This window comes from Lepidothrix coronata, unplaced genomic scaffold, assembly GCF_001604755.1.
Source record: "Lepidothrix coronata isolate B3197 unplaced genomic scaffold, Lepidothrix_coronata-1.0 Scaffold25, whole genome shotgun sequence".
In the NCBI taxonomy this organism is placed as follows: Eukaryota; Metazoa; Chordata; class Aves; order Passeriformes; family Pipridae; genus Lepidothrix; species Lepidothrix coronata.
The window spans coordinates 51,683-74,149 of record NW_016690205.1 but is presented as its reverse complement, the minus strand read 5'-3'; the positions used below and the strand labels follow the sequence as shown (position 1 = coordinate 74,149).

Sequence of the window (22,467 nt, the reverse complement as noted above, 5' to 3'; positions counted from 1 at the left end):
AGAATCTCATGACCTCTTGGTAGATTCCCAATGTTCTATCACTTAAAACTGTAAGACTGATGTGATGCCAGCACTGAATGATAAACCTTATTTATCACTCTTTCCTCTCTGCTTAACCAAAAGAGAATTTCTGTGAACAAGAGAACAGCTCACTGTTGTGCAAACTCTGCACGCAAGATTTGTTTCATCTGCCCTATTCTACTCCTGCCGGGCCGGCCCCGGAACTCGTGTGGCGCGGCCGCGCGGCCCGGCCGGCCCCGGGGGCTGCGGCCCGGCCCCGGGTGCGGAAAGGAGCGAGAGAATGGGAGCTTCGCCTGTGCGCACAGTGCCATCGTGGGAGATGAGAGGGCAGCCCCGGAACACACAGGAGAGAAAGACAACTCTAAACCCGGGCAGATGGAGCTCGTTCAGCCCTGTAAGGCAGATGAACCTTGGGATCAAAGGGTGGGCTCAGTTCAGCGCACACTGTGTCTCACCTAAAAAATCCCCTGCGCAGGCTCGAAGGCCTTACCGCCATTTGCAAAGCCCTGTATCACCAGCGCGCTTGTAACAGCTGTGGGTAAAGACCTTTCCCAAATCTTCGTTCGCGAAGACTGGCCATGATGATGATGATGATGATTCTACTCCTCCCGAGGTGAAATTAAGCATTTTTCATGCTGTCTCCATACCCGAAATCCCTCACATGAACAAAGCTTATGGAGTTGGCATAAGCATCTTGGCATGCCCAGACAGCCCTAAAAGCGCTGCCTGGTAGAGGTGCACTGTCTGAGGATGCAGTCCTGGTTGGGAGTGAGGGAACAGCTGGACCTGTTCTGGATACCAAAGCAAAGCAAACACAACTGGTGAAACTCCTCAAATTTATTGAATCTTCTGGGGGCTTTTTGTGTGTTAAGTTATATTCATCTTCCCAGAGTACTATTAGCATATTCACCTACATTGAAATAATTAATTTCCTTGTTATATGCCAACTCTTAATTTTTTGTTCTTTCAGAATTATTGAAATTTGTGACAAGAGGTAGTGATATGAGGAAATGCTTGGTTTCTGGTTTGTTAATCAATTCCATAATATCTCATTCTTCACAATTGCTTTAGTTAATAGCACCAATTTCTGCTTTCAGGTCTTGACTTCCCTGATAAGCATTTAAGTTTCAGAATTTTTAAAAATCTTTTAACCTTTATCCCTTTGATTTTTTTTTTCTCAGCCTATAATTTATTATACAGTCTCCTGTCAGAGGAGGAGGTAGACTAGGTGATTTTTACTGTATTGCAAATTATAATTATTATCGTTATTTGCATTAGTAATGGATTCATTCTTATCACTGAAAACAATTCCATTATCTGATCAGACAGTTATCTTCACACTGTCCGTGATCATATCTTTTCATTAGGCACCTCTTTCTCTGTGGGTCAAAAGGAGAATTATTCTTTAGTTCAGTCACTTTTCACTCTTAACATTTTCCTTGCTTAAAAAGAAGTTTTTAATCCCCAGCAAGGGTCTGTTGCTACAAAAATATGCTCCCTTCTGCTGCTGTGTTGCCATCCCTTCCAACCCAGCAAGGGATGGCACAGCGGTGCCAGGAGCTGCCCTTCAGTGACCTCTCTGTCAGGCACTGGGAGAGGGTTTGTAATTCAGGTTCGGTGGGAGGGACTGAGAGGCTGATTTTCATGACCCAGCAAAGATATTTTAATGCCTTTTGGGATTAAAGCAAAGGCTTGAGGACCTACAGTCTCTCTTTAATGAAGGGCAGAAGCCTTCTTTCCCAAATCCTCCCTGTGTTCTCTGGGAGACGCAGGTTCGGAGAGGGAGAATTGCAGAATGAGGGTGCAGAGGGAGCAAACAGTCTCCTCACTGGCTCCCCACTAAATTTACTGTCCCTCTCCAGGGGTGCAAAACGGACAGAGGCACTGATTTCCAAACTGCAAGCAAAGGGGAAAAGAGACAAGTTGGAGAGAGATGTGAGGTCAGGCCACAGACCCCCCTGAGGAACTGAGAGCACCTTGGTGAGAGCTGCAGGTGGTGGACAACCTCTTTCACACCTCTCCTGATGACTTCTGAGTAAGGAATTAAGGACAGTGCAGAAAAGGTTGTCAGTCTAAACCAAGAGTTTGTTTTATTTATTGTTAAGCAGTTCCTGTGGGAGTTTCTGTCATCTGACTCAGGCTGTGGCCAGCAAACAGAGTGCTTTGTGTTGGGAGAAGGAGGGGATGGCTTCTGCTCTTCCATCACCTCAGGCAGGAACATACACATGCTTACTTTGTGTTCTGCATTCCGTGTAATTAGGGTGATGACTATATTCCTCCTTAATGAAGAGCCTCTTCTAAGCAAGCAATGGTACCGCTCTCAGGGCAGACCTCACTCTCCAAAAAGGATATTCAGGACTCCCAGAGGAATCCAACCTCTGGAACTTCACACCCCAAAACTGAGGTACCCAAGCCACCAGTAATGTTCATTGCTGTTATTTTTCATGAGAGCGAGACTTAGGTTATAAAAATTTTAATAATATAAATTACTATGTAAAGAAGTGCATTACTGTGGAGGTTTAGATCCACCTTTTTTTCCCCTTTACCTCTGTAATTGGTGAGATGTGAAGCCATTACCTACATAATGCAATTAAAGGTAAGATTTTCCATAGGATGTGTGCCACAACAATAATTCCATGGGTCACAGCACAAAGAGGAACCTGAATGCAACTTTTGTCTTTGGGTCTCTCGTGTCTTCAAGGTGCCAGCAAGGGTAGTAGCCACTCAAATGTTATTGTGTAATTGAATACAACATTTAGACATAATTTAAAGAGTACTTTGCTTCTTGCTTCTGTTTGTATATAGGCACGATTTAGAAGTAAGTGTCATGTAGGTCACTATAAGTATTTTTTCATTCAGGGCTGTGGAACATCACATCAACCCTCTCCTTTCTTCCTCTGCCCTCTGCTGAAGCCTCCTGTTTTGACCAGGTAAGAAAGGGGATACATCTTACCTTTTCTTGTCTTCAAATTTGAGAGGGTTTGCAGAGGAAACAAAATGAGTAGCTTAAGTTACATAATTTCTTTGGCAAAAAAAGTATTTTGTTCTAGTAGATATGTCTTTTGACTAAGAAATTGTTCCCAGTTTATATCAGTAATAAGTTGTTAACAAATTTAGACTTGTTTTTCCACAGTTAAATACAACCATACGTAGTATATATTTCTGAAGTATGAGGGTATGGCAAAATACCTTAGGATTTACACTCAAACTAAGGAAAGACTAGCCTTCAAGGCATAACATCATAAAATTCTTATTTGCAACCTCTGAGGACACATCCCAGGAAGGTATGGAAATAAATACAAGTACATTACACCGTCAGCTGTGACTGGGTGATGAAAGCTCTAATATGACAAACTAGATTAAAAAACCCCTCAAGAGATTCAGCAAAGAGAATTCATCAATGCCAAATTAAGATACGCTCAGATATTTCCTGAAAGATAGAACCTCATTATCCTACTGATTTACGGAACAAAGTAATGACTGTGGACAGCATTGTCTAAAGACAACAATGAGCTCTGGTATAGCTCAGTAATAATTAGAGCCACATGAAATCTTCAATTTATTTTTTTTTTATTATTCTCAGATTATTTGTAATATAGGAGAAAAATGCATCGCACATGGTAATCTCAAATGTAATAAAAATATGTGGCCCAAGTTGTTCCCATATTTAAAATTCTGATTGCAATGCTGCCCACCAACAAAATAATAGTAATTTCTGGCAGGAATTATAAAACCTTAACTACAGCACAAAGCATTTTTCACCAAATTACTCACTTTATATCCACAATTATAGCCCATTTGTTTTCTTATGCTGATAACAAAAGATACATTTTGAGATTCTCGCTGTGCTACTCTTCCTTTAATAAATAAAGTGAGCTTTTCAAAAGCTACAAAATGATGCAGATAAAAATCAAAACATTCCTACATTTAAAGATTCAATCAAAGACTTGCCATGAATGGTGTGATATTAAAGTTCAAAAAAAAAAATAATCAATTTAGTGTGTATTTTTGAACACAATTTGTGACAAATAGCATTCCCAATAGATAAGAATGATTATATGGTAAAGAGAGTAATTTATATATCTCAAGCGTTCTGCTTTTGTCACCAACATCGTTAAGGAATTTGACACATTTGCAGGAGAACAATATATGTCAACTGAAATATATACCAATTAGCCATAAATGGGACACTGAAATGAATGATGCATGTGCATGCTATACTTACAAGTAATAACATGTGGTTTAAAGTCGCTCGCGTTTTCAAACAAGAATTCTTTTTATGTTGTCATTTAAAATATCTAATATTTCAAAAGGTCAGGAATAAATAGCACCATTAGCATTAAAAGCTAGCTAAAGGGAAAGTAATTTGTTGTTCATTTAACATTGCATTTTATGTAATAGCTTTGTAAAATGTTCAGAGGGGGGAGATTTTGCTCGGCTAAAACAAGATGACGGCAGCTCCAGTTCATTATTAAAAGGAGATTTTTTATTATGCTATTGTCAACTTTAACGTCTTGATTCTGTTAGGTGTTTGTTAAAATTACATGGGTTGCTGAAGTGGCTATGGCAAAGGATAATGCCGAGAATATCGTAACTGTCAAAACAACTGCGTAGGCAAGAATCTGCTTATACCAAGGTAATGGAACAAAAGACAAAGGAGAAACTCTTCTACAGTGTTAGGAAGTTAATAACCCTGTTGAGGTTTCCTCAGCAGGAGGTACTGAGATCAGGAAGCCAGTGTCTGGAAGAGACAAACAGTGAAGGCAGAAGGAAGTAGGCAATGTTAGGGGGGTGTGGTCTCTTAAGGCAACAATATTATGCTCCTGAGGGAGCAAAATTGGGTGGAATCATAGAATAGTTAGGGTTGGAATTGGTCTTTAAAGGTTGTCTAGTTCACCACCCCTCCCCGCCCCTGAAATAAGTAGGTACAGCTTCAACTAGACGAAGGTGCTCAGAGCCCTGTCCAGCCTGACTTTGAATGTCTCCAGTGCTGGGGCATCTACCACCTCTCAGGCCAACCTGTGCCAGTGTTTTACCATTCTTAAAGTAAAAAACTTCTTCCTTATATCTAATCTAAACCAAATAGTGCCTTTTAATCTGGGCAAGAGGCACAAGTGCAATTTAGAAAGTTTTTAAACATAAAAGCAATCCTGCACATCTCTGACTAAAACTGAAATTGCTGGAAGATATTATCTTCAGTTGTGTTAAAGCAAGGAGCAGTTTGGCTTTTACATAAGGAACTTATTCCAGCTCAGAGCATGCCCACAGGTAGCTAATCTTCAGTGCTGATGATGGTCCCTTTTCTATTCTTTACAGCCCTCATCTCCCTTCAAGAGCTGGCAGAATGCACTGAATAAAAAAGAAACACTATTTTTTTCTATATTAAAAGAGTAGTGCTCTAAGACAGAATAAATTGGTTTCAACCTCCACCACTGCACAGGGAATCTAAAGCCTTGCTGGGAGGTTGATGTCCTTCAGGAAAACATGTTATGGGGGAGGATGAGAAAGGCAGAAAGACCAGAGCGCCCCAGTCTGGGGAACCTGAGAAGAAACTGCAGGAAAGGTCCCCAGGACTGTTAGGTCTGTGCAGTGGTAGATCTCCATCAGTTCTGTGGGATTTTTTCTGTGAGGATGGACTACTTCTGGCAGCAGAGGCAATCCAGCTGGCTTCTCCAGCAGCAGGCTGAAGGAGCTGAGACAGGATTACACAGGGTCAGAAATGAATTCGTGAACTCTCCACACTTCAGCTGAACCTGTTTATCAGAAAGCATGGAAAGGACCGATCCTCTCATCGCATTACCTGTTTTGATCCCATCATCTGGCAGTTTTGTTCAAGGCTGAGGCCCAGCATAAGGGATTTCAGGATACTTTGGAGATTGTTATGATTATAAGCATTTCAGTGAAACTTCACTAACATTTGAAATTTTCTATGCAGATTTCTCAAAATAATTCTGTTTAGGTCATAGAAATCCTAGAATAGCTTGGTTTGGAAGGCTCCTTAAAAACCACCTAGTTCCAGCCCACCTGCCATGGGCAGGGACACCTTTCACTAGGAAAGGTTGCTCAAAGCCCCATCCAGCCTGGTCTTGAACACTTCCAGGGATGGGGCATGGTATGAGCTCAGTTCAGCATTAACGCCCCAAAACACATTTGCAATTCTCCATCAAGTTGACTATTCCATCTCTAACAGGTAATTAAACTTCTGTCCTCATTTTGTAACCTCTCACCGTCCCCTCCTATCTCTCTTTCATCTTTATCTCGTGCTAATTCTGGGCTTAGCCTTCATTTTGACTAAGAATATCAGATTCCTTAATCCACTCCTCCTACTCACAAGCAGATCTGCTTTCTTTTGGAACTGCCCAGGAGCCACTATCCAGATTCTGTCACCTGCCCCCTTTCCTCCTCTGGTTTGAAATTATTTCAAAACAGGCTGAAAGCAGGGGAACACTTAACAGGTTTTGGCTCATTCTCTCCTAAAGCTATTCAAAAAAATTCATCTATAGAGAGATATCCATAGACTTAACCTCTGCCTCACAAAGTAGCAAAAAAAACCCCCAAAACCAAAAAAAAAACCAACCAAAAAACCCAAACAGACAAACAAAACAACAACAAAAAAACCCTAAACAACCAACCGCAACCAAAAAACCCCCAAAGCCAAAACAAACAAATAAAACCCCCCAAACAAACAAAATTACCCCCACATATAATCAGTATTACGACTGCAGACTCCAGTGTTTTCTGCATGAGTAGCTTTTATTGATAGCAAGGTTATGTGCTGTTAGCAAGAAGTAAGAGTTTGCAGAACATCTTCTCTCACTGTCTCAGACCCACAGAAATGGTATCTGAAGAAGAAATAAATGCAAGCACCTTGAGTTGTCAACATTTCTTGAGATTATACAAGTGGATTTGTTTTAATGTAAGTCAACCTGATTTGTCATTTGACACAAATGGACAGAACAAACTTTGAGCATCTAAGTTTGAAATATTACTGCTGGGGAAAGCATTGATAGACTGTGTCCATTCTGCTTTACTGTCTGCCTTCCTTTAATTTTAGTTTCTTTTTCTTTTCCAGATTTTGTGCTACCATCACTATGTAGATGACCACAACTACTTGTACAGAGGCCATGAGTCAGTAGAAAAGTGAGTTCCTATCTGCAGGAATACACTTCATCAGTGATGTGCTTTGGTGAACAGAGACTAAAACTGGACCTAGAATCTCTGCTTTAAGGTAAGTTAAAGTGGTGCCATAATCACTTCTCTTTGCTTGAAATTGTTTTCATCTCCCATGTTGTCTTTTAAGTGATGGAATTTTAACTGTGCATTTGTATATGGGTCTGAAACTTACCCTGTACCTCCTGTTCTAGATACCAAATCATAGGGTGGATAAAATAAAATAACTGAACAAGCAGATGAGGGACTTAATTACTAAAAGTCCAGGAAAAAAAGGATCAATAAATCCTACCTCTGTAATCTGAACATCAAGCCATATTCCATGAAGTCTAGAGCAATCGCTTTTAGCCTCTTTACTTCAATTTTATAGAGAGGCTTTAAGTGCAGGCTCTAAGTACTAGTCCTCATTGGAAGGCTTATTGTCACCATCCTCTTTTGTCAGTCATGACCTCAAGGATCATCCATATCAATGGAATACTTCTGCTGGTCCCAGCTGACTGAATCTGACACAAAAACAAGCAGTTCTTGTGGAGCTTGGCAAGAGTGATGCTGACAATCCAGCCAGCACTAATTTTTCCTCACCCAAAGAGTTATACAGGAAGCTTGCTCTTCTAAAGCCTGGAAAGATTTTAAGTTTTTCTTTGAAGTTATTTAAGGTCAAGACTTGAAGTAGTAGTGAATCAAACTATGGATGAACAGTGTCTTGAAAGGAAGGAAATAAAAGGTTTTCTTGAGGGTCTTTTTCTTTTAATGCTTTAAATAGCTTTTGTTGTGAAAAGGCTTTCAATCCACTTACAGTTTTGTCACCTATCTTCTCAAGTAACTTTCAAGATTTTCACAATGGATATACTTACTGTGTTCCATTTTGTCCAGATTCTACTGTGATAGTTGAAGCTCCTAATTTAGGCAAAGTTGGATTAATCCAGTTGTTGTTCCAAAGAAATTTAACCTTCGTAACTTTTCCAACATCAACTTCTGCATCGATGTAGGCTGTGTAAGTGTTGTCTGGTTTGAGGGTTCCCCTGTGAAAAATAACATTTTATGGATGTGACGCATGCCAGCATCTACTGTTAATTACCAGTCCTCTCATTGGCTTGGCTGTGGTATCAAATGAGTAGAGAATTAACAGAGAGACAATATTTATCATATAATATGGTAACAACATTACTGCCAATTTTCCAACTTAATTCATCCCAAATCAGTGTTTTTCAGAGGCAGGTGGGCCTGATATGCTGCAGGCACACCTCACAGTGAGGACCTAGTTAGAGGATAATCCCTGTGGAGGTGGTAGAGCTCGCTCCCTGTTGCTTATGTAGGGAAGGGATTTTTTTGCATATAGATGAAATTTTCATTTAATGTTAGTTAATTTATATGATACAGATGTTGGGTTTGTTTTGGCTGGGCAGAAGGTTTATCTACTAGCTGCTCAGCCTGGCTGTCTAGCAGAGATTCCCACACATGGCCAAGTAACATGGCCATGTCTTCCTGGTATCCCTAGTTTGTAATCTGACTTCTTGCTTCATATCGCATCAATAGAGCAAATTCTAAATGACAGCAGTTTGAGACTGGTAAAGGCTTCAGCTACTGCATCTCACTGCACATTAGCCAGTACTTCTCCAATCCTTTTCTTTGCTCTCTCTCAGACCCACACTCTATTTTCTTAAATTTACCCCTGTCAGCAGACATTTGAATGAATCACCCAGAAGAAACCTCTACAGTTTTATCAAGCTTCATGAGAAAGACAGGACTTTCATTCCTAGCTTTGTACTCACTCCTGCGTCTGCCTGCAGAGGAGAGTGTTTACTCCCCTCCATATTAAAAGGCTTATGGTAGTGGAAGTAATGAGAGACAGGACAAAATCCATCTGCCTTTTTGTTCCTCTGCTGGAACAGAGGTGCCTGGTAGGATACAGCAAGTTTTGCTGGAGAAGAAAAGAACTTCGCATCCAGCAACTGTATTGAAACAGGTCCTACAAAGCTAGAGAGGGCTGGAGTGCATCCCATACTGCCAGATCTGCCAGATTCATCTCAGGTGAATGCACGGATGCATGTGAACTGGGATCAGCTCATAGCACACACCTTCTGCTTGCATGAGGATGTGAAGTCCTTGGAAAAGTGGAAGTGACATAGTTATAAGTAAAAAAAGCAAAGAATTAAACCCAAACCTCACATCAAATGCCTTCTCCGTATTTTTCATAATTTCAAATATTTTAGTTGAAGCAAACAAGAAAAATGCAAATAAACAAAAACCACAAGAGGCAAGGAAGCAGCTTCAGTGTAAGCAGGAAAGATATGAGCAACAAAAAGTAGATTTTTTTGTATAGTAAATCATAAGGTAACTTTAGCTGAAAGCAACTGTGGCAACATTTTACAAGCCTGTGAAAGACAAAAAGATCAGAACTCTCCTATTGCAGGTCCAGCAAGTCCTTTGTGGAACAGCAAGCAAGCGACACCAAATTCTGACATTTTAAAATCCTGCATTTTAACCTTTTCCCTTCAAGTGTAAACCCAGAGTGAGTGAACTATTGCTACATTTACATCAGTGGTAGAATTTGATCACTAAAAAAAGATCAATTTAAACAGAATTATTAATTAAAAATATGAATTAAATATTCTAGAAGTTTCTTTTCTGTTGAATAATTAACTTACTTGGTGACTTGGTGCTGCTTTGTGTTCCCATCACTGCCATACAGGGCAACATTTACATATCCATTTACTTTACTCTTTCCAGAGAGGGTCACAGTTACTTTGTACCTCCAAACTATACAGAAGAAATACAGTAAGTTAGGCTGCACCCAGGGAGAAACAGTCTCTAAAATATCACATGCTGGCATTTTGTCTATTTTTTCCTGTCTGTACACAGCAGTTGAAAGCAGAAGATACAAAACACCAATGAGTCAGGTATGTCACTGTGTCCTAATGAGATCAACATCAGAAATGGTAGACATTTGTGTTACTTTCTGGAAAAGAAAAAGAGAAAACTGGTCCCTACCATAGTAAATACAATATAGATTTCAGCATTTTGAAGGATTTCATACACAGTGATGTTGGAAAGAAGGCCATGTTAGGAATCAATTCAGAATCTAAGCAGTGTAAAATAATTTTTTGGGCGGGTGATTTCTTTCAGTGTGCAATAAGCAAAAGCAGCTTGAGAAGATTGTGATTTGTGTTTACAAAGGTGAAGGAAGAACTGTGTTTTGAGAGCTGACATTTAGGATAACTAAGGTTGTAAATGAGGTTCATTTGGTCCATCCAGTTCTGAAACCAGCCCAGCTGTGATTGGCTTGCTCTTGGCCTTTGTCAAATGGAGTTTTGAACATCTAAAAGGTGGAGATTTCCCAGCTTCTCTGGAGCCCTCTTCCTGCCTTTAGCCACTGTCATTGTGACTGTGATTTTCATACTACTTAATAAGAAATTCCCTTGCGTGCATTGCCTATCCTTTCCTCTCCTTGCACCTTGTAGTGCAATCCACTAAACATGTCAGTGATCTTCACTAGACTCTGTAGTTTGCCAACAACTTTCTTGTACTGGAGTGCTCCAAACTGGGCAGTAGTGTTGGAGCAAAACAGGAAAAAGCATGAAGAACTGAACAGCCCTTGCACTGTGTTGAGACCTGTTCATCTGTTAAAATTGATTGTAAAGCAGGAAAATTAAAAAAGTTTTTACAAGGAGTAGGTAGCAATGGAAGGAATCAAAACTCACGAGGAAAATCCCTGGCCTCTCCAGTATTCAGGTAAAGTTTGAGAAAGTCCTCTGTAATTTTCCCTTTGAATTTATCTGCATAGTGACCCATATTTGGGCATCCTTCTTGTGGGCATGGAAAACATTTTCCCTAGTGAAAACAAATATATATCTATTAATAACATTATCCAGCCAGCCAAGAACAAAAAATTAGTTGCAGGACATATTTTTAATATACCCACCTAACTGGCCCTGTATCACAGCAACAGATTTCAAGTAACCCTTTCTATGACTTGAGAAGGATCATGGAAGCTAGCCAACTTTCTCAGAGGCTCTGATTTTTCAGGGCTCTGTGCTGCTTCTTGGGCCATTTAGTTCAATCCAACCACATCAGTGCCAATCTTGAGTAGTCTTGAACTGGAGCAGGGAAGAGAGGTGTCCTTCCCAGCAACTGATGAGAAAGAAGGATGTCTCCTTATAGGTTCAGGTTGGGTCAAGGGAGGCTTTGTCTCGAAAACCAACCTCACTTTTATCATGAAAGCAGCTTTCTAGTATGGTGACAGAAGCAGGTAGTCACCTTCTCCCAAAGCAATCTGAGAAGTGTGATCTCTATCACCTGCTAGAATGTGTAAAGGTTGAGCTAAGCGCTGTGCAAGTTTATACCTCTGTCTGTGCTGCTTGTAGGGTATGATGAGCCTGTCACCTTCCTGCTGCTCTTAGGCTGTAATTCTTTGTCTCCCAGTCTGGGACAGGGAAGGGCTTCCTGACCTTGGTCCGTAAAGCATTGCTTTGTCCCTGGAGCCATCTTCAGTCACCAAAGGACTGCAGGTTATCACATATTATTTTACTTCTTGTTCTAAACCCAAGAAACCTAAGCTGTGTTTGAAAGCGTGCCTGCTACAGTATGGGATCACAGTCCTTGCTCTTGATAAATACATTTGGCCATTACAGGGACAGCCTGTTTTCTTCACCTCTTCCCCAGTTCAACACGGAGGAGCAGGCCTGGGGAAGCCACACAGGCTCCAGTAGCACTTCAGGGCTGCCACACCAGCACCAAACTAGATATGCCCCTGTTCTGTTACTGCCTTCTCCTACTTTCACCTGTGTCACCTGCACAAGCTGTAATACTTTTGGACATCTGATACCTACTCCTCTTACAGATACATTCACTGGGTGCAAGCTAGCATAAGTACATTGAATTTCAGATGCATAGATAAGAGCCACTATTTTCAATAAGGTGCATCCTGAAGTTCTGAGAGATACTTACTGATTGAAAAAGATCATATGAAGCACAAGGATAGCCTAAAAAGCCATTAGGGTAGATGATGCTGTCCGAGTAATACTTGTAACTCCGCAAATGATTGCAAGCCACAAAGTCCCGGGTTCCTGTGAAGAGATGCTTCCAGGTTAGTTCTTCCTTTCTGTTACCCTTCTAGGAAAGAGATCAGCACAGCCCTTGCCCTGTGATTGGGATGCATCACTCCTGCTCAAAAGCCTTAACGCAGTTCTTGGAGCATCAAACATAAAGTTGGAAACTTACTTACTTACTTTTGGGAAATTGATGCCCTAAGGAATGTCACTGACTCAACAGGTGTAAAATGCAAACTTGAAATGCTTTGTGGAGACTGACTGTGCAGCTTAGTGCACCCCTGCCCCCCCAAACCCACTCATTCGTGCAATCTGACCGAGTTTAAATAGAAATGAGAACTGCATGAGGCAACAGTTGCATTACCATAACAAAAGAAAACCAAATGAAAAGTATTTAACAGGGAACTTCCTAAGGCAATGCTGATTTGCCTCAGCTGAGGACTTCAAAACAAAATTATTATTTGGGGGTGCATAAGAAAGGAGACTCTTAGGATTAAAATAATGAATATATTATTTTTCTTTGTGTTGCCTTTACTTTCCTATCTTTAGGTTAAAAAGATCATATACAGTGCAGTTATTTCTTTGTGCTTTAATTCCCCACTATTAATAACAAGTTTACTCTATCCACAAAAAAAAAAAAGGAGAAAGAAAAAGTAATGCCTCCAGCTGCATTTAATAAAAGATGGAGTAAAAGGCTAGTTATCACAAATCAGTTCATGGATTCCCAGAGTTTAAGGTGTTTGCAGTAGTATAAGAAAGACCTTAGATAATATACTGAAAAATCTCCACAGCAGAAATCTTCTGGGTTTTTTTTATTTTTTTTAACATTATGTACAATTTAAGTAGATAGACAGAAATTTTGTAATACTCAGAGATTTTATTAGAGCCATATAAAACAACAAAGAACAGTGTAATTGAGCAGCTATGTGCCAATCTTTTTTTAGCTGGCTAAAAGTAGACATGATAACATCGCTTCAGGGCAACTCAGACTGTAATCAGTAACTTAAAAAAGAGTTACATTAATTGTTCTATCTCAGAAGAAGAATTTCAGCTGAAGATACACTAACAGGAGCAGCTGTGAACATCCTTGCCCTGCTCCACCAGTGCTGCTGCTGAGCAACTAGACACAAAGTGCAATGTGTGCTACAGGCCCTTCTAAATTTCTTGGCACAGTTCCAGTAACTTTTATTTCTGCTATTAGATACTTTAGAGGAGACATATTTTGCAAAGGCAAACCCTTTGTCTTGTTTATTTTTTAATGAGCTCTGAAAAATTGTGTGTTTTGAGCCTATTAATAGTTTTGCTGTGCTCTGCAGCTGCCATTGCCAGTGGACACACCAAGAGCTACTGCAAAACACCTGAATGAGAGAAAGTTAAGTGGCTACAGGTGACATACCCATGAATTTATAATGGAATCAACATACTTACCTTCCCAGATGCCATCGAGATCTACAATCTGTGAGACAGCGTTCTTCCCACACCCTGGCATTTCCTCTCCTCCATTTGGATAAAAGTCAATATGTCCTATTGCTGGTCTTATGCCAAAACCTGAAGCATTTAAAACATTGGTAAGCATGCTTTAAATTAACGTTGTCTCATACCTGTAGCTGCTGGCTTCAAGTTTGTCTGTGCATGGTGTTTTAGGAGCTCTTAGTGACCAGTATGGTGTATTTGTTCTGTGTCTGTGACAGCACAACAGAGTCTTGATGAACAATGAGACTACTTAAGTGCCATAGGGCATAAATAATTCAGTATTAATACAGTAGACCTGAATACTCACCTAAGTTGGGGATTGTGGGAGCTGAGTCTGTATGGATAATGTCAACAAAGTCTGCATCAGATTTATCCAGTCTGACTTCAGTTGGAGTGCCTTGAAAATAAGGTTGAGCAGGGTCCAGTCCTGAATGAAAATGACTAGCGTTATGTATAGATAAAGAGAAGTAGATGTAGAATCATTTCACATAACACTGATTGATTATGTATAATGATTATCAATATACAGTTGCCTAGGGTTCCTCATACTAGGTAATATAGGCATTAATGAAATGATGATGTGTGCTCTCTCTTACCAAGTGGCTTTTCTTCCAGGAAGTCAAAGAGGTTACTTTTGTGAAACCTATTAAATTTTACTAATTTATATATTTACACCAATATTGAATCACAGCCCTTGGAAATAACTTTTTTTTTTAAATTTAATTGAACTTCCCTTTAATACTGTTGTTCAGACTGAGGTTGCTGTGTCTGCATCCCGTATAACTCATGTGGTTTCTAGCCTACCTTGCTTGAGAGTACTCAAAGAGGAATTTCAGCTGATAGCACCCCGTGTGTTTGAAGGTGTTGAAACCTGCCTGCCTACTTCTGGCTCCAGTCAGATTTTGGGAAAAACATCTTGTTTTGAAATGACGATCTTGGCTCTTGAGCCTAGCAGAAAATAGAATTGATTTGCTTCCCACATTGCTGCAGCAATTTCAGGAGCTTGTAAAGTCTTGCAAATTACACAGTTTTTGCCAACTTATAGTTGCATCTCTTCTTGTCCCTGGGCAACACATTAGGGTTTGCTTTTAAACTGACTTTTGTAGACTTTTAGTCCAAGGTTCACCAAGCCTGAAATCCCTGAGGAAAAGTAAGCAATTGAAAAGGGTTGTGTTAATAATATCCAGAATTGTCTTTTATGCATGAAAGGTCACTCTGCTTAATGCACAACGCCCTTGGTGCTGCCCGTGTGATGAATAAGATCAGACCCATAGCTTTACCTCTGGAAGGGCTGAACATGTTAGAAAATTTCCTTTGCTGTGTAACACATGTGCAAGCAAAATAATCATCATGCTGACTGTTTTCCCACGCTTATCAGGGCACTGCTCCTTGGTGTACCATAAGAGGCTGAATTCTGTAATACTCAAATTACCTTGACTACCCTGCAGCCCATGGATAAAACCGGAAGAGGAAATGAGCAGCAACGTTTTGTTTGGTGGCTGAAGTCACTGACTTACCAGTTATTCTTCCAATCCCTGGCCTCCTCCTGCCAGCCTCACCAGCAGCATGTGCTCCAAGGCTGTGCCCGATTATGTGGACGTCAGCCGGAGAGTATCCGTATTCGTCCTGGGAAAACAACAACAAAGAAAAACTGCTACATCTCTTTTCATCAGCAATAGGGAAGACTAAAAAGGGGTTGAAAAACTAGTTCTAATTGGACCACTGACTCCTCTCCTATAAGGAACTCTTATAGGATTTCAGCATCTGTTTGCCTGTATAGTTACTTATGTTCAATACATAGATTTTTCAGAACTCCTTATTCAGGTGCTCCCTGCCTTTGGAGGCTGTTACAGCTCCAGACAGTTCTGTTCTGAGAGGCTCTGTACCTGTGTCACATTCTAGGCCTGTTAAGATTCACAGAATGCTTATCTGGCTTACGAGAGTCAGCCAGGCAGGAACTCTGAGTTGCACCTGACAGGTTGGGCACCACATGCAGCTGGGGGAGAACATGAGAGGAGAGATACCCTCGGCCTTTTTGGACAGTAACTCAGGAGCTGCAATGCAGATGTAGAGAGTGAGACGGGTCAGAGCACTCCTAGACCCAGCATGCTCTCTGTTTTTAGTAATTTATAGTTATTTTGTGGGAAATGTGTGTTGAAAGCAATTAGATTAAAAGAAGGCTTCAAACCAAGCATCACTTCCCATGTGAAGCTGCCTACAAAAGTGGGCATGAGGCACCTCCTGCAGAGTTGGGTACTGTCCGCCGTGGCTTTCCCTGGTGGGTCCTGCTTGTCCCCAGCCACTGTTGCTCCCTGAGAGTAGTTGTCCTCCAGCCTCTGCTGACTGGCAGCTTATTTTCTGGCATTCTTACGAGCTCTTTAGTAGGTTTTGGTAGGTTCTGTCTCCATAAAGAAGCAGTTTGCCGTGTCCATTATTTCTGCCTGGCTGTACTGCAGGAATATCTTGTTGAAATTCCTATCCCAAGGTTGTCTAGAACAGTTTTTTTAAGAAAAGGTCTGGTTTCAGCACAACTGAAATGATCGTGGAGCAGAAGACTGTTTTCTGCTGGCTACATCCACATTCATGGAAGTTCCAGTACCGTATTTCTTTCAAATCAGTGTTACAGCTATAGCTTTGTATACAGAATGCTCTTACCATAAGAACTTGTACAAAATAAGCGATTTCGGCGCCTACAACACGGATGTTGTTCGATGCCTGGGTGTACTGACATCTTGCACCTCTCTTCCAGTTCACACAGATGCAGTTCACATCTTCCACAGTAAGCATCCTCTGTTTTGTAAAACAAGAGTAAAACCCATGGTAAATACAGTACGGAATCGAGTCGTGTTGCTTATTACAGCTCAACTCGTGTATTTTGTGTGAACTTGTATGACAACCTTTTGAGAACCAAAACCTGTAGCATGTGGGTGTGGTCGTGCCTGCTCACAGTGGTGTGTGTGCTCACACAATGCTGAAATAGGGTGATGTGCTGTAGGAATGGCCACAATCATTTCAAATGCCTATAGCAGTATTTTTTACAGAAGGGAAAACAATATCAATAGTGCTACTTTTAATTTTTATTTTCAATCAAACTTTGTATGTAACACTGAGAGCTCTACTTATGTACTGATTCACTTCAGTGATTTAAAAATACTTATTTAATTAAAATTGAATTAGAACTTACATTTTTGATTATAAAAATCAACGGTGTTTTTCTGATACAGATTTTTAAAAAAGAGAATGCCTTTTTATAAGAGGGTGCATAGTCTGATGGTGTTCCTGAATATCCATTCCAAATTTATTACTTTATTTGGAGATAGATAGATAGATAGATAGATAGATATGCAGGCAGATGCCTTATTGTCTGCCACAGAATGAGAAGCTTTACTGTCCTCCACTGAGCTGGATTGTTTGGCTAAAAGTATTTTGCTTTAGAAGCTTATGTATAGTTATTCTTCTTTGCTTTGTGTTCAGACATTATAAAGCATCTAAAAACAGTTAAAACTGGCAAAGGATAAAAAAGGCAATTGAAGTGTCTGTGACCATGTTAGAAGTAATAAAAATCAATGTGCAGATAGGATTATTGCTTAATGGGAAGGAAAGTAAGTAACAGATACACATAGGAGGGATGATGTATTCACAATCCCATTTGCTCCACTCTTTTTTAAAAAGATTCACTGAGACCAAATTTTCTCTAAATATAAATAAATTGGAGTGTTGTGATAAAACATAGGCTACCATCATGGAGAAAAAAATTAAGGATTTATCTCAAGCCTCTACATCCTTGTGAAAATTGATCAAATGGATTCAAGGTACTATCTGAAGGAAATTATGAGCTATCTCGTTGACTGTGAAGTTCTAGGAAAAACCCTCTATTTTAAGAGGGGAAAGGGGGAGAGAGAAAAGTGTGAAAACATCACAATGTTTCTAATACTGTGATTAAATTATTAACTAACAAATCCAACAATCATTTGTGAATTTTCATAAAGTGATAATCAGCATAGATTTTTTTTCAAGAGAAAGTGACAAATAAATTTAATCTCTTTTCTTTTTACCTAGTATCAAAGAAAAGCAGGTGATGGGGATGCAATAAGTGTGAAATGCCTTGATTTAAGTTTCACATTGTTTCTCATAGTGATCTCATAAGTAAAATAGGAACACATAATTTTAAAAAATTGTAGTTATGTTAATAGATTTTTGAAAACCGTATCATGCAAGTGCCATCAGCTGGGATTTTGCTCTGTGCTGTATGACCAGTAGCTTTCATTAGCTACAGCTGCCACATAAGCATGTTTGAAGGACTTGAGAAAACCACAAGCTGGATTTGCACTTTGTGTGGGGACAGGGTTAAGAAATAATTCGTGGAATTAGCAGAAAAATCAATAAAGCAGAGTGCTTTACTACATTCAGTGTTCGTAGTAAGTGTTAGATTGACAGCTTTGTTTGAAATGCTCCCCTTGAGGTCCCTTCTGGATCTCATTTCTGCAGCTTTATTGCTCCTGGTAATGGCCAGCCCAAACAGCCCCCCAGCCCCCAGGAGCCACACAGCAGCCCAAGCCTTTGTGATAAACTTCCACATCTAGAAACCTGTTCCTTCTCTGGGGAAAACAGGATTCAGCAGCTCTGAGTCTGCAGTTATTTCTGGAATCATCCTAGATCCTAAGCAGTATCTTTATCCAGGGTTTGTATTGTTTTTACCAAGAAAAAGGACACTTATGGAGTCAAATCCTGTTGTCACTTACTTCAGTAAAGAGAAGAACCTTATAGATTTTGCCTCATGCTTTTCCTCAAGGTGCAAAGCTACATATTTAAGTTGATAACAATTTGAAAATGTCACCTTTTTTCCCTTTCTTATCACTTCAAATATCATGAGAAAAATTGGTTAGAAACAGGGAAATCAGACAATTTTTAGGAATGTGTTTATAAATGCAAACTAAGGTACCTCACAGGGACAGGATGTTCCTGTGGTACATACCTTGCACATATCTGACAGCCAGTGTTCTTCTCCATTGTCTATAAATCCATGTACTATAAATCTGGTCATCCTGCTCGTGTTAAAATTGGAGTTCTCAATTGTCGACTTATCAACTGCAGAGACTTCCTACAGGAATGTAGATATTAAATTAATGTAGATAATAAATTAATAAACCTTTAAATCTGCTTTTTGTAAATAGTTTTCCAAAATTGCAAAGACCTGAACTATGGTGATCTGTATAGGTGTTTAAAAGTTATGCAATGTTAAACTCATCTGCAAGCATTCACATGACTATGGCTTAAGGTCTGTATTTCCATTCAAACAGGCTTTGACACATATCTTAGAGCAGAAAAGACTGTACTTTTCAAGTGTTTTCATTTTGTCTGTGGAAAAAAATACCCAAAGATGCTCAGTTTCCAAGTATTTCTCAATGGGGACCCTGCCAAGGAGCTGGAAGAGGTTGTCTCTTGAACAAAGTGGAATTTTTAACACTTTTCAGGAACACAGCTGAAGCCTGTATTTATTCACGATTTTTACATGTGAATTACTAATGTTTAAACTGCAACAGTTCTTACTTGAGAGTCAGTAGGATTTTCTTTTGTGTACAGGAGGAAGTGAATGTCTATACTTTCTGGTTTCCAGGGTAACTTATAGACTGGTCTTTCTACAGTCCCAGACCATGGCGCATCATCTGTGAAGCATCCAAGCCTTTCAAAGCAAACTTCTTTGCCTGTAGCATTAGGATCAGATCAATAATATGTGAGTGAGCAGAGAAGAGGAGCAGTTAGTCAGAACTCACAGCATCGCTTCTCTGGGGGTCTCTTGATTCCTTTTAACAGAAAGCAAAGACCAGAAGTTTCCCCCTCCTAGATCTTTAGAGGCTACAGTTTGCCGTAAGGAAAGAAGCCGCCCTCTTGCTCATCAACCAGGTCTTCAGAGGAGTTCCTCTGTGGTATCCTCTCTTATACCTTGGGTATCTTTCCCCAGATGTTGCTTTTCCCAAAGCAAAGACAGCTGAAGAGTTTCTCCTAACACCAAGCCAAGGTATTGCAAATGATCAGTAATCAATTGAGACTGTGCTGAACAGCTGACTGCACACAAGAAGTCACACTACACAAGCCAGTGTCTTCTGCTGAATATAAAACTATAGCCTCATTAGACTGCCTCCACTCCCTGCCCCTGGCTTTTTCTCCATTTCCATCACTAAGAAGAGTACAAGAAATAATTCTCTAGGCATGGTAGAGCAATAGCTTTGTTCTGACATAGGAAACATCAGCATTTCTTGCTTATTCCTAGATTAGAATTTCCAGAGTGGAGAAGAGGAAGGACAACGTGCACATGCATTCATCTCACCATTCTTGTATGGGACAGTGAGCCATGTAACCTCAATCAGTAACTGTTAAAGCACCATGTTGTAAAATAATACCTCACAAAATACAGCAACATAGGAAGGCAATATAAATACTAATCCCTAAATGCTTACCTTCTGCTGCACTGAGAAGGAATAGGGCCAGTATCCAAATTCCAAGCATCTAGAACAGTAGAAAAAGAAAGAAGAAAAAGAAGCAGCTAGGATTTGCTAACCCACTCGATTAGCAAGCACACTTAGCTTTCTGGTGCTGATTTTTCTCAAGGTGAACAGGGTGCTGTGACTTCTTCTCTGCAGCATCTGTCTATGACTGCTGTGTACGCAAGACAAGCGTGAGTCAGCTTTGTGCTTGCTTGCTCCACTAGAGACTGGGGGGTCATAAATATACTAAAGCATAGCTTAAATCCAGAGTGATTTTTGTCCTATTGAGGCTGCACTTTTTTTCCCTAATCAAATGTAGAGGAGCTACTTTAGAACTATCATGAGGAGTAGCATAATGTGAGCTGTAATTCCCCGTTATACTTCTTACGTGGTGTCATGAGAAGTCAAAAACCTGACAAGGTAAAAAAAAAACCCAAATCTGAACTACTTACGATGCAGCCTCGAAGGTCCATGCAGTAATGTGCAAACTTTGCAAGCACTTTTTATAGTCTGCTTTATCCTTGGAAATGTTCCTTGAAAGATAGGAATATTTATTTCAGATTATAGATTATAGCTAAGCTGAAAAACAACTTTAATGGTTGGTTTCTCTGAAAACTCCAAAACCCATGGACATAGATTTCTTGAATTAGAGTGCTGGAGGCCGGAATGGGATTGGAGCTCCAGAGGTAGGATAATTCCTAGGCAGCAATGCATCAGGATCAGGACATTAAAGAGAATTATATGTATCTGTGTGTTTTGTCTTGGCTGAGAATGTTATTTTTAGTGTTGTGTAGTTGGGACTGCTGGGGATCTACTGGGACAGTTAGTAGGGAGCCATACTGTTTTTATGTCTCCTTCCTTGCCCTGCATCAAGTGACTTCAGATGTGGAATTCTCCCATGTTTCTGGGTCTTTTGTGCCCCATTCCTGACATCAGCTCAATTTGTCAAACTCAATTTGAAAAACTTCTTAGTGGTTGGTTGGTATATTCTTTTCATAGTGAAAGAGCCTTATCTTCTCCTGATATCACCTTAATTTCTTTGTTGAAATGAGTAAATGTAGAAGGACAATTATCTGACCCTTTGGATCCTTTCTATACTACCTGTGTAACCCAAGTTTTGAGAAAGCCCTTTTCTGAGGGATGAACTGAGAGCAAACACTGGAAAGCTGTACAAATAACACACGAAATTCCCCCAGACATTGGGACATGGCTGGTTTATATAGGAACGCTACAGAGCTCAGTAGGTTGTTCAATTAGATACATCAAATAAAAGGTGATAAATAGCCTGTAGAAATGAACAGGACTAGGCCTGGGAACCCCTTGGACCTGTTTATTTTTAGGAGAAGGCTGTAAGTGAACTCAGGAAGAAATGAGACCTGAGCTAACTCCACTTAGAAAGCTTTGTCAGCTTGGCTTTGCTTTATGGCTTTATGGCCATCTATGTTTGCAGAGCTGATGTTCCCTAATCTCCACCTCTGGGAATGACCAAATGGACACCAGCTGTGTGTATAGGTGTTACACTGCTATTACCTGTGCTAGTGGAATTTGTTTCTTTAAACAGTAGTGAAATTTTATTTTGTACTAAAATATCACTTTGATACTGATTTAGAGCTTAGTGCTCCCATCTTTAATTGGAGTAGCATTTTAGTTTGTAAATATGTTCCTGCCAGTGATATAGGAGAATCAGTACAAGCCCTAGTGCACTGACAAGTTTTAACACTTGTTCAAAATGGGGGGGAACAGTCTTTCCCATTAGTTTAAGAGCTGGTGGAAAAGATTTGAGTTGGGATTTTATCAGAGCTAGTCTGCTGCTCTATTCAGCACTGTAATAACACAGGGCAAACAGCATAAACAGACAGTTCCTTAGGCCGTGGTCCGTTGGGTTTCAGCTCCTTCAGGAAGAATGGGCAGTGCTGGAGTGCTTGTCCTTCCCTATGATGCAGGCTGCTCTTTGCCTGGAGGAGCTGTTTGGGTCCTTGTGGCCTCACAGTCAGAGGCTTTGGAGGAAGGATGGCATTTGAAAAAGAAAGCGATAAATTAAGGCACAGCTATGTTTCTGCAATCCTGAAGAAGCTGTGGCCTGGGATAGGAACATGCAGAGGAAAGGACTGGATTTGTGGAGTTGCAGGGTGCTCTGGCTGTCTCCTGGGACACGGTGTGGTGCTTCCCAGCATTGTGCACGTTTTCCTCACCACTTTCTTAGAAGTTTATCTGCCCAAGTACTTGGACGTCATTTCTCAAACGTGGGGAAATGGGAGTGAATAAATGAT

At 40.2% G+C, this 22,467-nt stretch overlaps 1 protein-coding gene and 1 long non-coding RNA gene across 4 annotated transcripts; one reads left to right on the top strand and one right to left on the bottom strand.

The window, feature by feature from the left end:
• Positions 1–288: 288 nt before the first annotated feature.
• Positions 289–13,805, top strand: LOC108494500. 3 transcript variants are annotated; one of them, XR_001873861.1, is made up of 4 exons: positions 289–415; positions 2,881–2,951; positions 7,094–7,249; positions 13,676–13,805. It is a non-coding gene; the product is annotated as an uncharacterized LOC108494500 (long non-coding RNA). The 3 variants fall into 3 exon arrangements; XR_001873863.1 differs by lacking the exon at positions 13,676–13,805 and adding an exon at positions 13,556–13,644; XR_001873862.1 differs by lacking the exon at positions 289–415 and adding an exon at positions 594–634.
• Positions 6,759–20,658, bottom strand: LOC108494499 (pancreatic triacylglycerol lipase-like). The gene is made up of 13 exons (XM_017809134.1): positions 20,650–20,658; positions 20,171–20,219; positions 19,263–19,417; positions 18,688–18,813; positions 16,368–16,502; positions 15,230–15,338; positions 14,020–14,139; positions 13,668–13,787; positions 12,139–12,257; positions 10,893–11,022; positions 9,840–9,951; positions 8,046–8,213; positions 6,759–6,863 (listed from the first exon to the last, which is right to left on the bottom strand). Exons 2-13 carry the CDS (start codon positions 20,217–20,219, stop codon positions 6,800–6,802), a joined length of 1,407 nt encoding a protein of 468 aa, XP_017664623.1. The 5' UTR covers positions 20,650–20,658; the 3' UTR covers positions 6,759–6,799.
• Between the last annotated feature and the right edge of the window lie 1,809 nt (positions 20,659–22,467).

Excerpts from the sequence above, each read along its gene's own strand:
- LOC108494499 (XM_017809134.1), bottom strand. The coding sequence starts at position 20,219 with ATGCTTGGAATTTGGATACTGGCCCTATTCCTTCTCAGTGCAGCAGAA. Across the intron at positions 19,418-20,170 it reads CCTTCTCAGTGCAGCAGAAG|GCAAAGAAGTTTGCTTTGAA; the intron begins GTAAGCATTTAG and ends CTAATGCTACAG. Across the intron at positions 16,503-18,687 it reads GGCTGTCAGATATGTGCAAG|AGGATGCTTACTGTGGAAGA; the intron begins GTATGTACCACA and ends TTTACAAAACAG.